This window comes from Camellia sinensis, chromosome 11 (assembly GCF_055761805.1).
Source record: "Camellia sinensis isolate YWXY chromosome 11, ASM5576180v1, whole genome shotgun sequence".
Lineage (NCBI taxonomy): Eukaryota > Viridiplantae > Streptophyta > Magnoliopsida > Ericales > Theaceae > Camellia > Camellia sinensis.
Window position 1 is genome coordinate 90545450 of NC_138971.1, and position 12821 is coordinate 90558270.

The 12821-nt window shown below is 43.5% G+C and overlaps 1 protein-coding gene across 1 annotated transcript; it reads left to right on the plus strand.

Moving 5' to 3' along the window:
• Positions 1 to 8620: 8620 nt before the first annotated feature.
• Positions 8621 to 11576, plus strand: LOC145802470 (uncharacterized). The gene is made up of 3 exons (XM_082895191.1): positions 8621 to 8790; positions 9115 to 9394; positions 11514 to 11576. Exons 1-3 carry the CDS (start codon positions 8621 to 8623, stop codon positions 11574 to 11576), a joined length of 513 nt encoding a protein of 170 aa, XP_082751317.1.
• The last annotated feature ends 1245 nt before the right edge of the window (positions 11577 to 12821 follow it).

The window sequence follows — 12821 nt, forward strand, 5'->3', positions numbered from 1 at the left end:
GAGGGAGATCCTGGCAGCTTTGCAAACTCTCACTGAGGCTATTATGGACATGGCTTCTAAACCAGCTCTAGTGCAGGCACCCCCACCTATAGCAGTCCCAAACCTAGCGCCTAACTTGTTCTTTGAGGTTCGGGCTCTGATCCAAGTGCCTCTGGTGGTACCTCAGGCGAATGGTATAGCTGCCGATTCAGCTACCCAGTACCAGACTGGACCATTCCAACCCACTCACTTTGTTACTCTAGCCGATGTACAAACTATGCTCAAGCAAGAGCGCAGCAAGAAACAACTGTCATCTCTCCCAGACCTAGATATGAAGCCCCCATACTCTCAAGAGATATTGACCATGCCCTACCCAACTGGGTATACAGTGCCCAAGTTTGTTAAGTTTGATGGAAAACAAGGCAATGCCAGAGAACACGTGGTCAGGTTCATTGAAACTCTTGGTGTCCATGGCAGTGACCACTCTCTGTGCCTTCGGGAGTTCTCCAAATCACTTACTGAAAGAGCTTATAGTTGGTATGTGAACTTGGCTCCCAACTCGATCGAGAGTTAGGAAGAGATGGTAAACAAGTTCCACACGAAGTTCTTCCAAGTCCAGGAGAAAGTCACAACCCTCACACTTGGGCGAGACATCCAAAAAGAAGGCGAAGATATACTGGACTATGTTAAGTGGTTCCAAGACAAGGCGATTGACTGTCATGAACCAATGGATGAAGCTCACTTAGTCAGCATATGTGTGGAGGGTGCCATACGCGACTACAAGATTTTTTTGGTGAACCATAATCTACCTACCTTTTCGGCCTTGATTGAGGCAGCCAGAAATCTCAGTACCACTGGTCCTTTACACAGATCTCGTGACAGCCACCGCTACTCCCGCAGTAGTAGAGTTTCTACGGTAACCTCCACATGAGGGAGCCGCTCGCAAGCAGAGGCTTCGTCCTCTCGACAAAGGAAGAGTTATGAAGACAAGAATCCATATCCTTGCAACGTTGAGAATGTTAAGGCCTTGGTTAAAGAATGGGTCGCCGATGGTGAACTTACTTTACCTCCGGTTGATGTTACTCCAACCAAGAAGGACAAAGAAAACCCAGATTACTGTGTTTATCACAGAACCACCAGACACCCTACCAAGAACTGTTGGATGTTAAAAAATATCTTCAAAAAGAAAGTTGACGCAAATGAGCTGAAGTTCAAAGATGCTGGTAATCATGACATACGAAAGGACCCTTATCCTAATCACAAGGAGAAGGGGAAGAATGTACACATGATCAGCTACCATGGCCCTGTGCGCGATCAAGTGCACATGGTATCCTACTATGATGAGTTAGAAGAAATTACAACTGGCCAGCTCCCTGAAATAGCACCTGCAGAGACGAAATTCGCAGAGGATACTCATGCTTAAGCCTTGTAAAATTTTGTTAAGTTTCGCACCTTCTTTGACCAATTGGGGCTGAGCCAAGCCGCCAGGATGGAAGCAACAAAGGCTCTCATTAGCATCTCTGAAGTGCACCATGCTGAAGTTGCTGAGGCCAAGGAATATGTGCCTTGGCGCATCCAGGAAGATTATGGGGCCATTACCTTTTCTGAGGCAGACAGAGCATACACATTTCCCCATGACTGTCCTCTTTTTGTCACAGCTTATGTCAATGATGTGGAGTTCAAGCGTACTTTCCTCGATGGTGGGGCATCCATAAACATCATTACTGCTGACACCTTCGCAAAGGCTGGCATCCCGGAATCTAGAATGGTTCGCCAACCCATTGCTGTAACCGGTTTTGGTGGTGAGAAAAAGGTCACTAAGGGCCATGTCGTAGTGGACTTAGCAGTTGGCGAGATTCATTCTGTGACTAAATTCCATGTGATTAAAGTAGATACGAATTACCACATGATACTTGGCAGAGCTTGGATGCACCGATATGGGGCTATCCCGTCCAACTATCACTAATGTGTGAAGGAAAAGTTAGGAAAACGCACAGTTACCATAAATGCGTCTGAAAAACCATTCAGAGTGGAAGAGGCACATTATTCAGATGCGGTTTTCTTTACTAAGTTGTCAACGGATGAAACTCCAAGGACTGGTAAAATTGCAAGGGTAAAATTGTCGAAGTGGGAAAACATTCGAGATGCAGAGGTTGCTCCATAAAGTAGTGGACAAAAAATGAGCAGTGAATCTACAAGTCCTCCGCCTAAGATTGTCAAGGTGTGCGAGGGCGGCAAGACAGTTTACTACCTATGACGGTCTTGGGGGCTAGACTTCATACCTTGGGAGGAAGGCCCTTGTAGCACGCGCCCGGGAGGGGGCCCTCGCTACACGCTACAGTTCGGACTCGATTTTGTTTGTGGTTCTAAATCTGAACCAAAGAGTCCAAATCCGGCAAATCATTTTGAGAAACAGATTTTTTGAAAAGAAGTGCCAAACATGGACTGCTTTGCCAGATACAGAGTCGCCACCTAAATATTTTTTTTAAGGGGGAATTTAGGAAACCCTGACTCGGTGCCAAAGGCCACGTGTCCGTCATCACCAAAGTTGCCTTGGCTCGGGAACTTGGGTACGATCGGGGAAGGTCAGCTATGAGCACCCCCTCTCGCCCGATCCGAAGATCGGCCTTTACTAACCATGATATCCGTTTTTGAAAACGTTACGTGTTCTTATTCCGGTTATTAGCCTAGAATTACTATGTTATGCGCACAGCAAATAAGTATAGACCAAATCACCTAAATTGGAACAAAACATTTCATGTTTATTTTGAAAAATGGTTTGCTACTCGCAAGTAGGCTAAAATGCGGGTTTTGCCACCTTCGAGCGGGCTTTTAAAAAAACATGATTTTGCCACTATCTAGTGGGCTTAAAACTCACAGCTTTAATGCATTTTTCCAATTTAGGTAATTCAACCTCCATCCACAGGCATTCAAGTAGTTATATCACATAAGCAGCTAGCCTCATGGTAATCATGCTGTTATGGCAACACTCACACGCATGCGGTATGCTAAAGCATAAATACTTACCGAGTACTCCGAGCCAAAACAAAAACTAGTTAATAATCATATGCATGATCCTAGTTCATGTTAAGATGGCTAATGCAACACATGCAAGATGCAACTAAGATAGGCCCGGCTAATCTACAGTGACATGTGAAATGCTACAACTAACACGTATTCAATTTGGAATTGAAATACAAATGCAGTTAGAATGATGCGCCGAGCCCGGTGCATGCAAGGCAAATGTATGAATGCACGCATGCTAAGCATAGGGTATGCTAATTTAAATGTGCCCTAGTCTACCATCATAAGCGGGTAAATAAAAGGGAAGAAAGACGTGGGGTTGGAAGACATACACACACTCACGCACACTTATTACACAATTGCCCTCACTCGGAGGGTCCAAATAAATATTACAGTCCGAATAATAAACACATTAATTATTACAGAATTTCTAATTAATCAACAGAATGAATGCAAAAAGAAAGGTGGCCACAGCCCCTGCCTCGGGATGCGCGAATGATGCATGCTCGAACCCGTCTCGCCCGGAAAGTCTGTACCATACCACTGCCGCCTCGGTTTACATTGCCCTGCTTCTCTGAAAATTACCACAGTTCTGGGACAGGTCCTCTGAACACTGTGGAACACCATCGGCTGAAGGAAATGTCCACCGGCCATTGAAAATATCCATCGGCTGCTGATGAAGTAATTGGCCATTCACCAATGACCGGTCGGCACTCCATACTGCCAGTCGGCCAAAAATCCCTGCAGAATCTGGTTTTTGACAGCAACAAGGACAGACAGTGTATGGCATGGAATTTCAAGCAAGTGTATGCATGGCTATTCTCCCAATCATGTAACGGACTCAAGGGAGTATGGCCCTTGACCCTCGGGCTATCAATCGTGCATTTGAGGCATGATAGCCTAAGGAGCCAAGGTTGCAATTCAATGTAAAAATGCATGCAACATACAAATGAGGACCAAGATCCTATCATGCCAAAGTCAAGGGCCTCGGTGACCGAGGGTTGAGGTGTGTTTTTTCACTCGAAGTACAAACACCCCTCATCCCTCAAGTTTGGTTTGACACCCCAAACCAAACAATGTAATGCATGTATGCACTTGTGATTCAAGTTATGCAACATGAGGCCAAGTAAACAAACATGCCAAATGCACAGTGCTAGGCATGCAAGGTGTAATGCGATGCATTCAAACGTGTGACCTAAAACATGACATGCAACTTAGCCAATAATATGCAATCATGCAAATAAGATACCATAGGTAACATGAATCCTATGCACCATGATCATGCGATGGTGGATCCAAACCACAAGGGGGGGACCTCAGCCCACCCAAAACAGTGACCAAAAATGTCTAAAAAAGTGGACAAACACCCAATGCAAACAAGCATGCCAATAGGCCCAAGGACTAAGGCACAGAGTGGAGCACTTTGTTACCACTAACAAGGTCACTCATGGCATGAACTAAGCAACAAAAGAAAAGGTTTTTAACATGTGAAATGAGTCCCCGCGGCCCCATGATATGGCAGCCCAAATGCTTAAGCATGGTAGCATACACAATGACCACCCTTTAAGGCGCAAAACTACAACGCTTCAAGGCAATGAATGAGCCGCAAATGACAATGTAAGATCACATTATATGGACTGAAACATAATATTAAATGATGCCGAATGATGATAACAAGCTTATGCTAAGCATGTTGGTGACCCATACAACCAAGGCTTACAAGCCAAAATGCAAAGCAACTATATCAAGCATGCCAAACATGACAAAATCAGTGGCCAACAGACTTTAAGCATGACAAAACATGGCCAAATACTTCACAAGGTTAAGTCAAAACAAGAGGATAGGCTAGGCTAAACACATAGCACACTTCTAGGAAAGATGGAGAATTACAAAGCAAGTATAAAATGCATGCTAAGGGCCAATGAACCACCATTGGACAGAGATATAATATGACCCAAAACACCCAAAAAACTTCTGAAATGGGACCAAAAATAATCAAGCATGCATGTTACCCTTTTAAGCCAAAACAAAGGTAAAAGAAGGACAAAGGGGAGAGGGGTGTCCCTCCCCTACACAAGACTTCAAAATCACTCCATCACCACTGAAAATCCACTAGATTTCAGTGGTGAGAAGACCAACACAACAAAGTAAACAAAGCTTAAAGAAAAGGGCACCAAAATAGGCCAAAAGAGGCCTAAGGGGAGGAGTTCGACCCCCAATGCCAAAACACCCTTAATGAAAGATGTTAAGCACAAAAATACAAGACTTTTTCATGTTAAACACAAAGCCTAAATCAGCATGCAAGACAGGTAGAAAACTAGTGCAAGATTGGGGAAACTAAAGCAAGTGTCTCACCCTTGAAGAAGCCTTGAAGAACAGATGATCCAGCCACTCTCTACTGATCAAAATCAGTCCAAAACCTCAACAAACAACCTTCAATGCCTCTCAATCTCGGAGCAAGGTGTAATGGTGTGTGTTTTAGTGCAAAAATAAGGTCAAAATGCACTTTTAGGCTTCCAAACACACCCTAAGGATGAGAGAGAGGGAGATATAGAGAGAGAGGATAATATATCATATATATAGATATAAAAGCTCTGGTTTTTTGGTTCAAAAGCTCTAACCTTTAACAAAGGGAGAGGAGGAGTGCTTATATAGGCAAACGGCTAAGACTTAAGCTTCTCAAGGAAGCTAAATGAAAGGGGCAAAAGGTGCAAAGGAGTCTTGGCTTCTTGGAGAAGCTAAAATAGCTGGCCAAGCTTCCCCAAGAAGCTTGGCCAAAGGGTTCAAGCTTCTAGAAGAAAAGGGGGTTCAAAGGCTCACACCAGCCAAAAACTGCACGGGGAGGAGTGATGGTGCATTCCAGCTGGCATGCACTATGCCTCAAGGGTGCAAAGGAGTCACACCGGCCAGCAAAAGAGGTCACCGGCAAAATAAAGTGCCGGCCGGCCAAATATAGTGCCAACCGGCCATTGATTTTAAGAAACCATGGCCGGTGGCACCCCTAAACAGCCGGTGATGCTAAGGGAAGGCCGATGGAATGTGGGGATGGCCAACAAGCCATCCCCCTCCCTTCAAGGCAAAAACACAAGTGTTTGGTGCCAAAGCCAAACACGGAACAATCAGGTCGAGAGATCCTGAGGCAAGGTGCGCAGCCAAGACTTTCGGGAACTCAAGACGAAACACCAACAAGGAGGATCACCGAATGTTCCAACGGTGACGTCCAAGTCTTGAGGACGGTCAAAAAATGGGGTGTCTACAGCCCTGAGACAAATAAATGTGATAGTAATGAGTCTCGAGAGGGGTTGGTGGAAACGCCTGAGCCCGCCCCTAAATGCATACAAGATAGGCCTAAACCCCAGTAGGAAGAATTTGCTGAGGTCAACCTCAGTGACTCACCCGGGGCAGAGCAAGCCGGTGTTTGTCAGTAATACAATGGCTACAGCAGCTAAGACATAATTGATAACACTACTAAAGCAATACAATGATGTCTTTGCTTGGACATATGATGAGATGCCTGGTCTTGACCCATTCCTCGTCACTCATCGTCTAGACACTTTTCCCAACTCTAAACCGATCAAGCAGCACGCTCAAAAGTATCACCCTAATCTTGAAGCAAAGATTAAAGTAGAGGTAGAAAAGTTGCAGAGGGCCAAGTTCATTGAGCTTGTACAGTATCTAACTTTGCTAGCAAATATTGTCCCTGTGCAGAAGAAGAATGGTCAGATCAGGGTCTGCGTAGACTTTCGTGACCTGAATAAGGCTTGCCCGAAAGATGAGTTTCCATTACCCCATGTCGATACACTTGTTAATTCAGCTGCGGGCCATCAGATGTTCTCTTTCATGAATGGGTTCAGTGGTTATAACCAGATCAAAATGGCACCAGAAGATGCAAAAAAGACAGCTTTTAGAACGCCCTTTGGAATTTTTTTCTATACGGTGATGCCCTTCGGTTTGAAAAATGCGGGGGCAACCTACCAACGGGCTATGACTGCAGTGTTCCATGACCTGCTGCACCACGAAGTGGAAGTATATGTGGACGATCTGGTGGTCAAGTCTACTAAGGCAAACCGTCACCTTTGTGACTTGGAAAAGGTTTTTCAGTGTTGCCGCAAATTCTGCCTCAAGATAAACCCTCTCAAGTGTGCTTTTGGAGTTATCGTTGGCAAGTTCCTTGGCTTCCTTGTACACCAGCGAGGGATTGAAGTAGATGGGGATAAGATCAAGTCAATCATGGAGATGCCCCAGCCACATTCTCAAAAAGCTCTAAAAAAATTTCTAGGCAAAGTGTCATACCTCAGGAGGTTTATTCCAGCCCTTGCCGAGATAACCTTCCCCTTTAGGACACTGTTGAAAGGGAATCATAAGTTTGAATGGTTGCAAGAACATCAACAGGGGATTTGATATGGTGAAGCAAGCACTTACCTCATCATTTACAATGATTGCCCCATAGCCTGAAAAGCCCATGCTACTGTATCTGACCTCTACTCTGCGGTTTATTGGAGCCCTACTTGTCCAAGACATAGATAGCATTGAGAAGCCAGTCTATTACATTAGTCGCAAAGTCAATGGTGCCGAGTCGTGGTATACCCCAATTGAGAGGCGTTGCTTAGCCTTAATATTCACAGCATAGAAGTTGTGCCACTACTTTTTAGCACACCCGATCCAGGTTGTGACCCTGAGTGATCCCGTTCGCTACTTGCTGAGCAAGCTCGCTCTGACTGGGAGAATGGCAAGATGGCTCTTGGCTCTAGCAGAATATGATATCACTTGTGTTACTCCCAAGGCTATTAAGAGCCAAGCACTTGCAGACTTACTGGCCCAGTTCCCATCCGGTAAACATGAACTTGCAGAGGTGCCTCTACCAGGTGAGGTCCATGTCTCAGCAGCTGCAATTGAGACTTATTGGGACTTAAAGTTTGATGGAGCTTCCGAAGTTGGGAAAGGTGGAGCTGGTGTAACACTAACTAGTCAAGTAGGAGAGAAGTTTAATCTATCATATAAGCTTGAGTTTGAGTGTTCAAACAACGAGGCCGAATACGAAGCGTTGATACTGAACCTGATAGCTATCCAAAAGAAGGGCCTCCGCAAGTTGACAATCTGGGGCGACTCCAAGTTGGTTGTCACGTAAATGATGGGTGATTTTGCCTTGAAGGAGCCCCTGTTGGCCCCATATCGCACTGTAGTTCAAAGGTTGCTCACTCAGTTTGATGATGCCAAAATCCAACATATGCCTCGAACACATAACTGTTTCCTCAATACCTTGGCTACACTGAGGGCAAAGGTAGAGATACCAGATGATAGTATAGCCATCGTCATTGAGAAAAAAACACCAGCGGTGCTAGCCGAAGAACATGCAGAGCAAGATGCTGAGGGGTGAAAAGCAGATATAATCCAACAGTTGAAAACTGGCCAGCAAACAATCAGACCAGCAGAACTTGCATCATTTTTGCTCCTCAGAGAAAAGTTGTATTTTCACGGTCCTAACAACCTGCTGGCAAGCTGCGTCGGTAGACAAGAAATAACTTACAGACTTAAGCAGATCCATGCTAAGTCTTGTGGAGATGGAGATATTAGTCTATACCGATGAAGACAGAGGCAAGGGTACTACTGGCTAGAGATGGAAAAGGAAAGTATTGAGTTGCAGAGGCAATGTGCAAAGTGTCAATCCCATCCTAAGGAAGAGGAAGCCCATTTCTTAAGCAATGAAGAATGGAGGCAGCCATATATCGACTACCTTGGGAATGGCACACTACCTGAGAACAAAGCCGATGCAATCAGAGTCAAGAGGTGAGCCCTCCGCTTCTTCCTTGACCAAGGCAAGCTGTACCGAAGAAGCTTCGAGGGGGAACCTTTAGCGTGCTTATCGAAAGATGAGGCAAATGAGGTGCTGAGGGAAGCCCATAAGATAGAGCATCAATGAGGGCAGTGATTATATGGACACCTCATTCACCTCGGCTACTACTGGCCAATAATGGAAGAAGATGCTAAAAACTTTGTGAGGAGATGCTAATCCTGCCAAAAGTTTGGGAATTTGATACATGCACCGGCAGTTAAACTACACAACATCAAGACTCCTTATCCATTCCATACTTGGGCATTTGACTTGGTAAGTCCTATAGCGCAGCAATCCAAAGGCTACAGATGGATACTTGCAGCAACTCAAGTTAGCACCAAGTGGGTAGAGGCTATACCAATGAGGAAGGAAGATAGGGCAGGGGTAGCCAACTTCATCAGAGAGAACATAATCTATAGGTTTGGCATACCCAAAGTTATGGTGTCTAACAACGGAACTCCTTTTGTAAATCGCCATGTTGGAAGATTGTTGGATGCCTACCAGATCAAGCACCACAAGGCTAGTCCATACTACCCCCAAGAGAATGGACAAGATGAGGTGACCTGTCACGACCCAAACCCGCCCCTGTAGGTTTAGCATCGTAACCGGCCAGTAATCCGTGGATTACCAAAGGTCTCTTAACGGATAAGCATATAATAAGGGGCTGAGGAAGCAAATGTACAAAACATAAATGGTCCAATAAGCTGTGTCGATAAACATAGGACAGAATATTTCAAAACTTGTATATACATAAGCGTGTCGGTCAAAGGATATCATAATTACAAAACATTTACAAGAGTGTAATATCCAGGACCCAACTGAACAAAACAGACAGAGACTAACATAAGTACAAAAACAGCCATGCAACTAGACTTCAATCGGAACATCCTCGGGAGGCATAATGGTTGGCTGACAAAAACAAAAATGACAATGAAGGCCGTCAACTCTGGGCCTGATCATGCGTCGGCTCACCTACATACATAATATAAACTGTGAGCGAAAGCTCAGTGAACAATAACAGAGTAAAGGGGTTTCAATGAATGAGTCCGTACAGATTCAGAATTCACAATTCAGTTTCGTATCGAATTCATACTTTGTCCAGATCATATACAGAAATCGTGAGTCATGTATAAGTATATGTGATACATCCATAAGCACTAACAGAGCAGATACAGAACAGATACAGACACGTGAGGGTTACGAATAACCAATCCCATAAAGGAACCTCCGGATCTGGGTAACAGAGAATAAACACGCTGAGCCCCATAATGGAGCCTCTAGTACGGGTAACAGAGTGCAGACAGATCAAGTTCCATGATGGAACCTCCGATACCGGGTAACAGCCAACACATATCACATGATACTAAGGATGTCACGAATACATATCAGAAATTGGACAACCATTCATTGTACAGAACATAACATTTCAGAAAACAATTCTTATTTCATCGTACAGAAAATAAATAAGGTTGAACATAGCTTTACTATGTTATTACTCATAGTTGGCCTTGAGACAGATAGACGGAGCAGATTGGTCAAATAGTACACGGTACGTGACCTACATGACACATAACAGATACACACTTGAAACACACGATCGAATTGTACATAACTTATGTACTCAAAGTGCACGCTCGAGCTTGAAGTTCCCCGCTCGAGCGTGGATCAAATTTCTAGAAATTCCAGATTCGATCACCAAGCTCAAACTCAACTATCCAAAACTCATTTTCTGGGCCAAAACTTGAGGAAAACACTTAGAGACTCATGAAACAACATGTTTGAAGGATCATAACAAGAAATCATGGCCCAAAAGCTTGCCAATTGTGCAAAACCCAACTTTAAACTCAAGATTAAGTCATGAACATAACATGCATGTACATTTTTGAGTTAAGGCCCTCCAAAACATGATCAAATGCTACTAAATAACATGAAACCGATTGTGTTTCCAAAATTAAAGTGAACTCAACACATGCATGAGGAAATTCTTTGAAACCATGCTCAAATTGTGAAGAAATGCACATGCATGCATGGATTGATCTACCTCTATACTCCTTAAGCTTGATTCTCACGTCATATAACTCAATTTACATGAACTCATGCATGAACCAACACAACTTCAAGGCTAAAGGCTTGGTTCCATACCTTAGATGATCTATTGGGCTTTAGATGCTAGAATCTTGAACTAGATGAACAAAGCTTCCAATTTTCATCTTTTCTCCTAGCAATTCTCTTTATGTGAATTCAATTCTTGAACTAGGCCCCAAATCCCTCAATTCTCTCCCTCTCTCACGTTTTGCATCAAGTTGAGGAAGAGTGAATAAAGAAAACATAAGCTAGTGGAGTCAAAATGGCCTAGTAATAGTAAATGATCAAAAGTAAACAAATGATATTATTTTAATCAAATTTAATCGTTCCGAACCGAATTTTAATTAAACCTACCATAAATTTCTATAAATCCTTATTAACACATAAATCAAGTCAATTTCTGATTCAGACGCCAATAAGGCTTTCAATTCGCAAATCGAAGTTCAAACTAGAACAGATCTTTCTACACCAAACAAATAGAGACATAAAAATAACGCAATACATATGCAAATTATTTCCAAATCCCTCCTAAATTACTATTAGGCATAATTAAGTACGAATTAACATTAATCATGGGTCGGGGTTGTTACAGGTGACCAACCAAACCCTCATCCAAATACTGAGTAAAATGATGGATGAAGTAGGGGGCACATAGTCTGAACAACTCCCCATAGCACTCTGGACATATAGAACATCAAAGAGAAAGCCAACTCAGGCAACCCCATTTTCCCTAGTATATGGGTCTGAAGCTTTGTTACCAGTTGAGTTGGCAGTACCCTCAGCAAGAATGGCTATGTTAGCACATTTTGCTCTAGATAGCAAGAAGAATGACATAAAGGCAGCTAAAGAAAGAAGAGATCGGGCCTTGCGGACAATGAAAAAGTATCATCAATCCATAGCCCGTGCCCACAATCAATCTGTTCACAAAAAGTTCAAGGAAGGAGACTTAGTATGGAAAACAGTAGATGCAATCATGTAGGGGCAACCAATCCCCAAGTTCTCACCCAGATGGGAAGGGCCCTACAAAGTTGCTGGGGCAAGCAGCAGTGGGTACTACAAGTTGACGGTAGATGATGGGTTTAGAACTGGCCCTATCAACGCCAAGTATGTCAAAGAATATTTTCCTTAATTTCTTTTGTCCAGAAAAAGAGTTGTAAGTTTCTTTGTTAATATTTCCAAAGCAAAGTATAAAGAAAGTGTCATACACTTAGTAAACCTGTTACTCCTATAAACACTTAGTATAGGGAAAGTTTTCCATACTTAGTGAAATTTCGTCCATGTAAAAGCTTAGTCATGATGAAATTTTGCTCACTGTAAGAGCTTTGCTTATCTTTAGAAGCTATGTAAAAGAAATGTAAGGAGGGCGAAGAAATGAAACTCAAAAGTACTACCAAACATCCATACTTTTAATAAAAGTCAAACTTCTAGAACATGATTACAATGTTTGAATAGAAGTTGTGACAGAGAAAAGAAAAAGCGAAAAGAGAACTACATCATATCAAACCCTTCATCAAGGAGTCTGTCAAACCAACATCCTGAGGCAGCTGAGCAATAAGAGCATAATCTTTCTCCCTGAACCGAGCCAGGTTTTGTGGATGTTACTCTAAGGCGCTCTCTCAATCTCTAATAGTCTCCTCCAAAGAAGCATTCATGGCTAGCGTGCTCAAGGAACCCATCAACCACCTGGAGCCTTGCTTTCATCCAAGACAAGTTCAGGCCATTTCCCTCAAGCTCGCTGAGGTATGCCTCAACAACTTCCATAAGCAAGCCCAAAGTCTTTTTTAGCTCGACGCTGATAGCAAGCCCTGAAGCTCACTAGCTTGGCACTAATAGCAGGCCCCAAGGCTCACTGGTTGGAGTTAATAGCAGGCCTAAAGATACCAATATACTGCACAGAAGT

What these genes read in the sequence shown, in the direction of transcription:
- LOC145802470 (XM_082895191.1), top strand. Translation starts at nt 8,621, where the DNA reads ATGGAAAAGGAAAGTATTGAGTTGCAGAGGCAATGTGCAAAGTGTCAA. An exon ending in GATGCAATCAGAGTCAAGAG is followed by an intron (nt 8,791 to 9,114) that starts GTGAGCCCTCCG and finishes TGACTTGGTAAG; the next exon opens with TCCTATAGCGCAGCAATCCA. An exon ending in AAGAGAATGGACAAGATGAG is followed by an intron (nt 9,395 to 11,513) that starts GTGACCTGTCAC and finishes GGGTTGTTACAG; the next exon opens with GTGACCAACCAAACCCTCAT.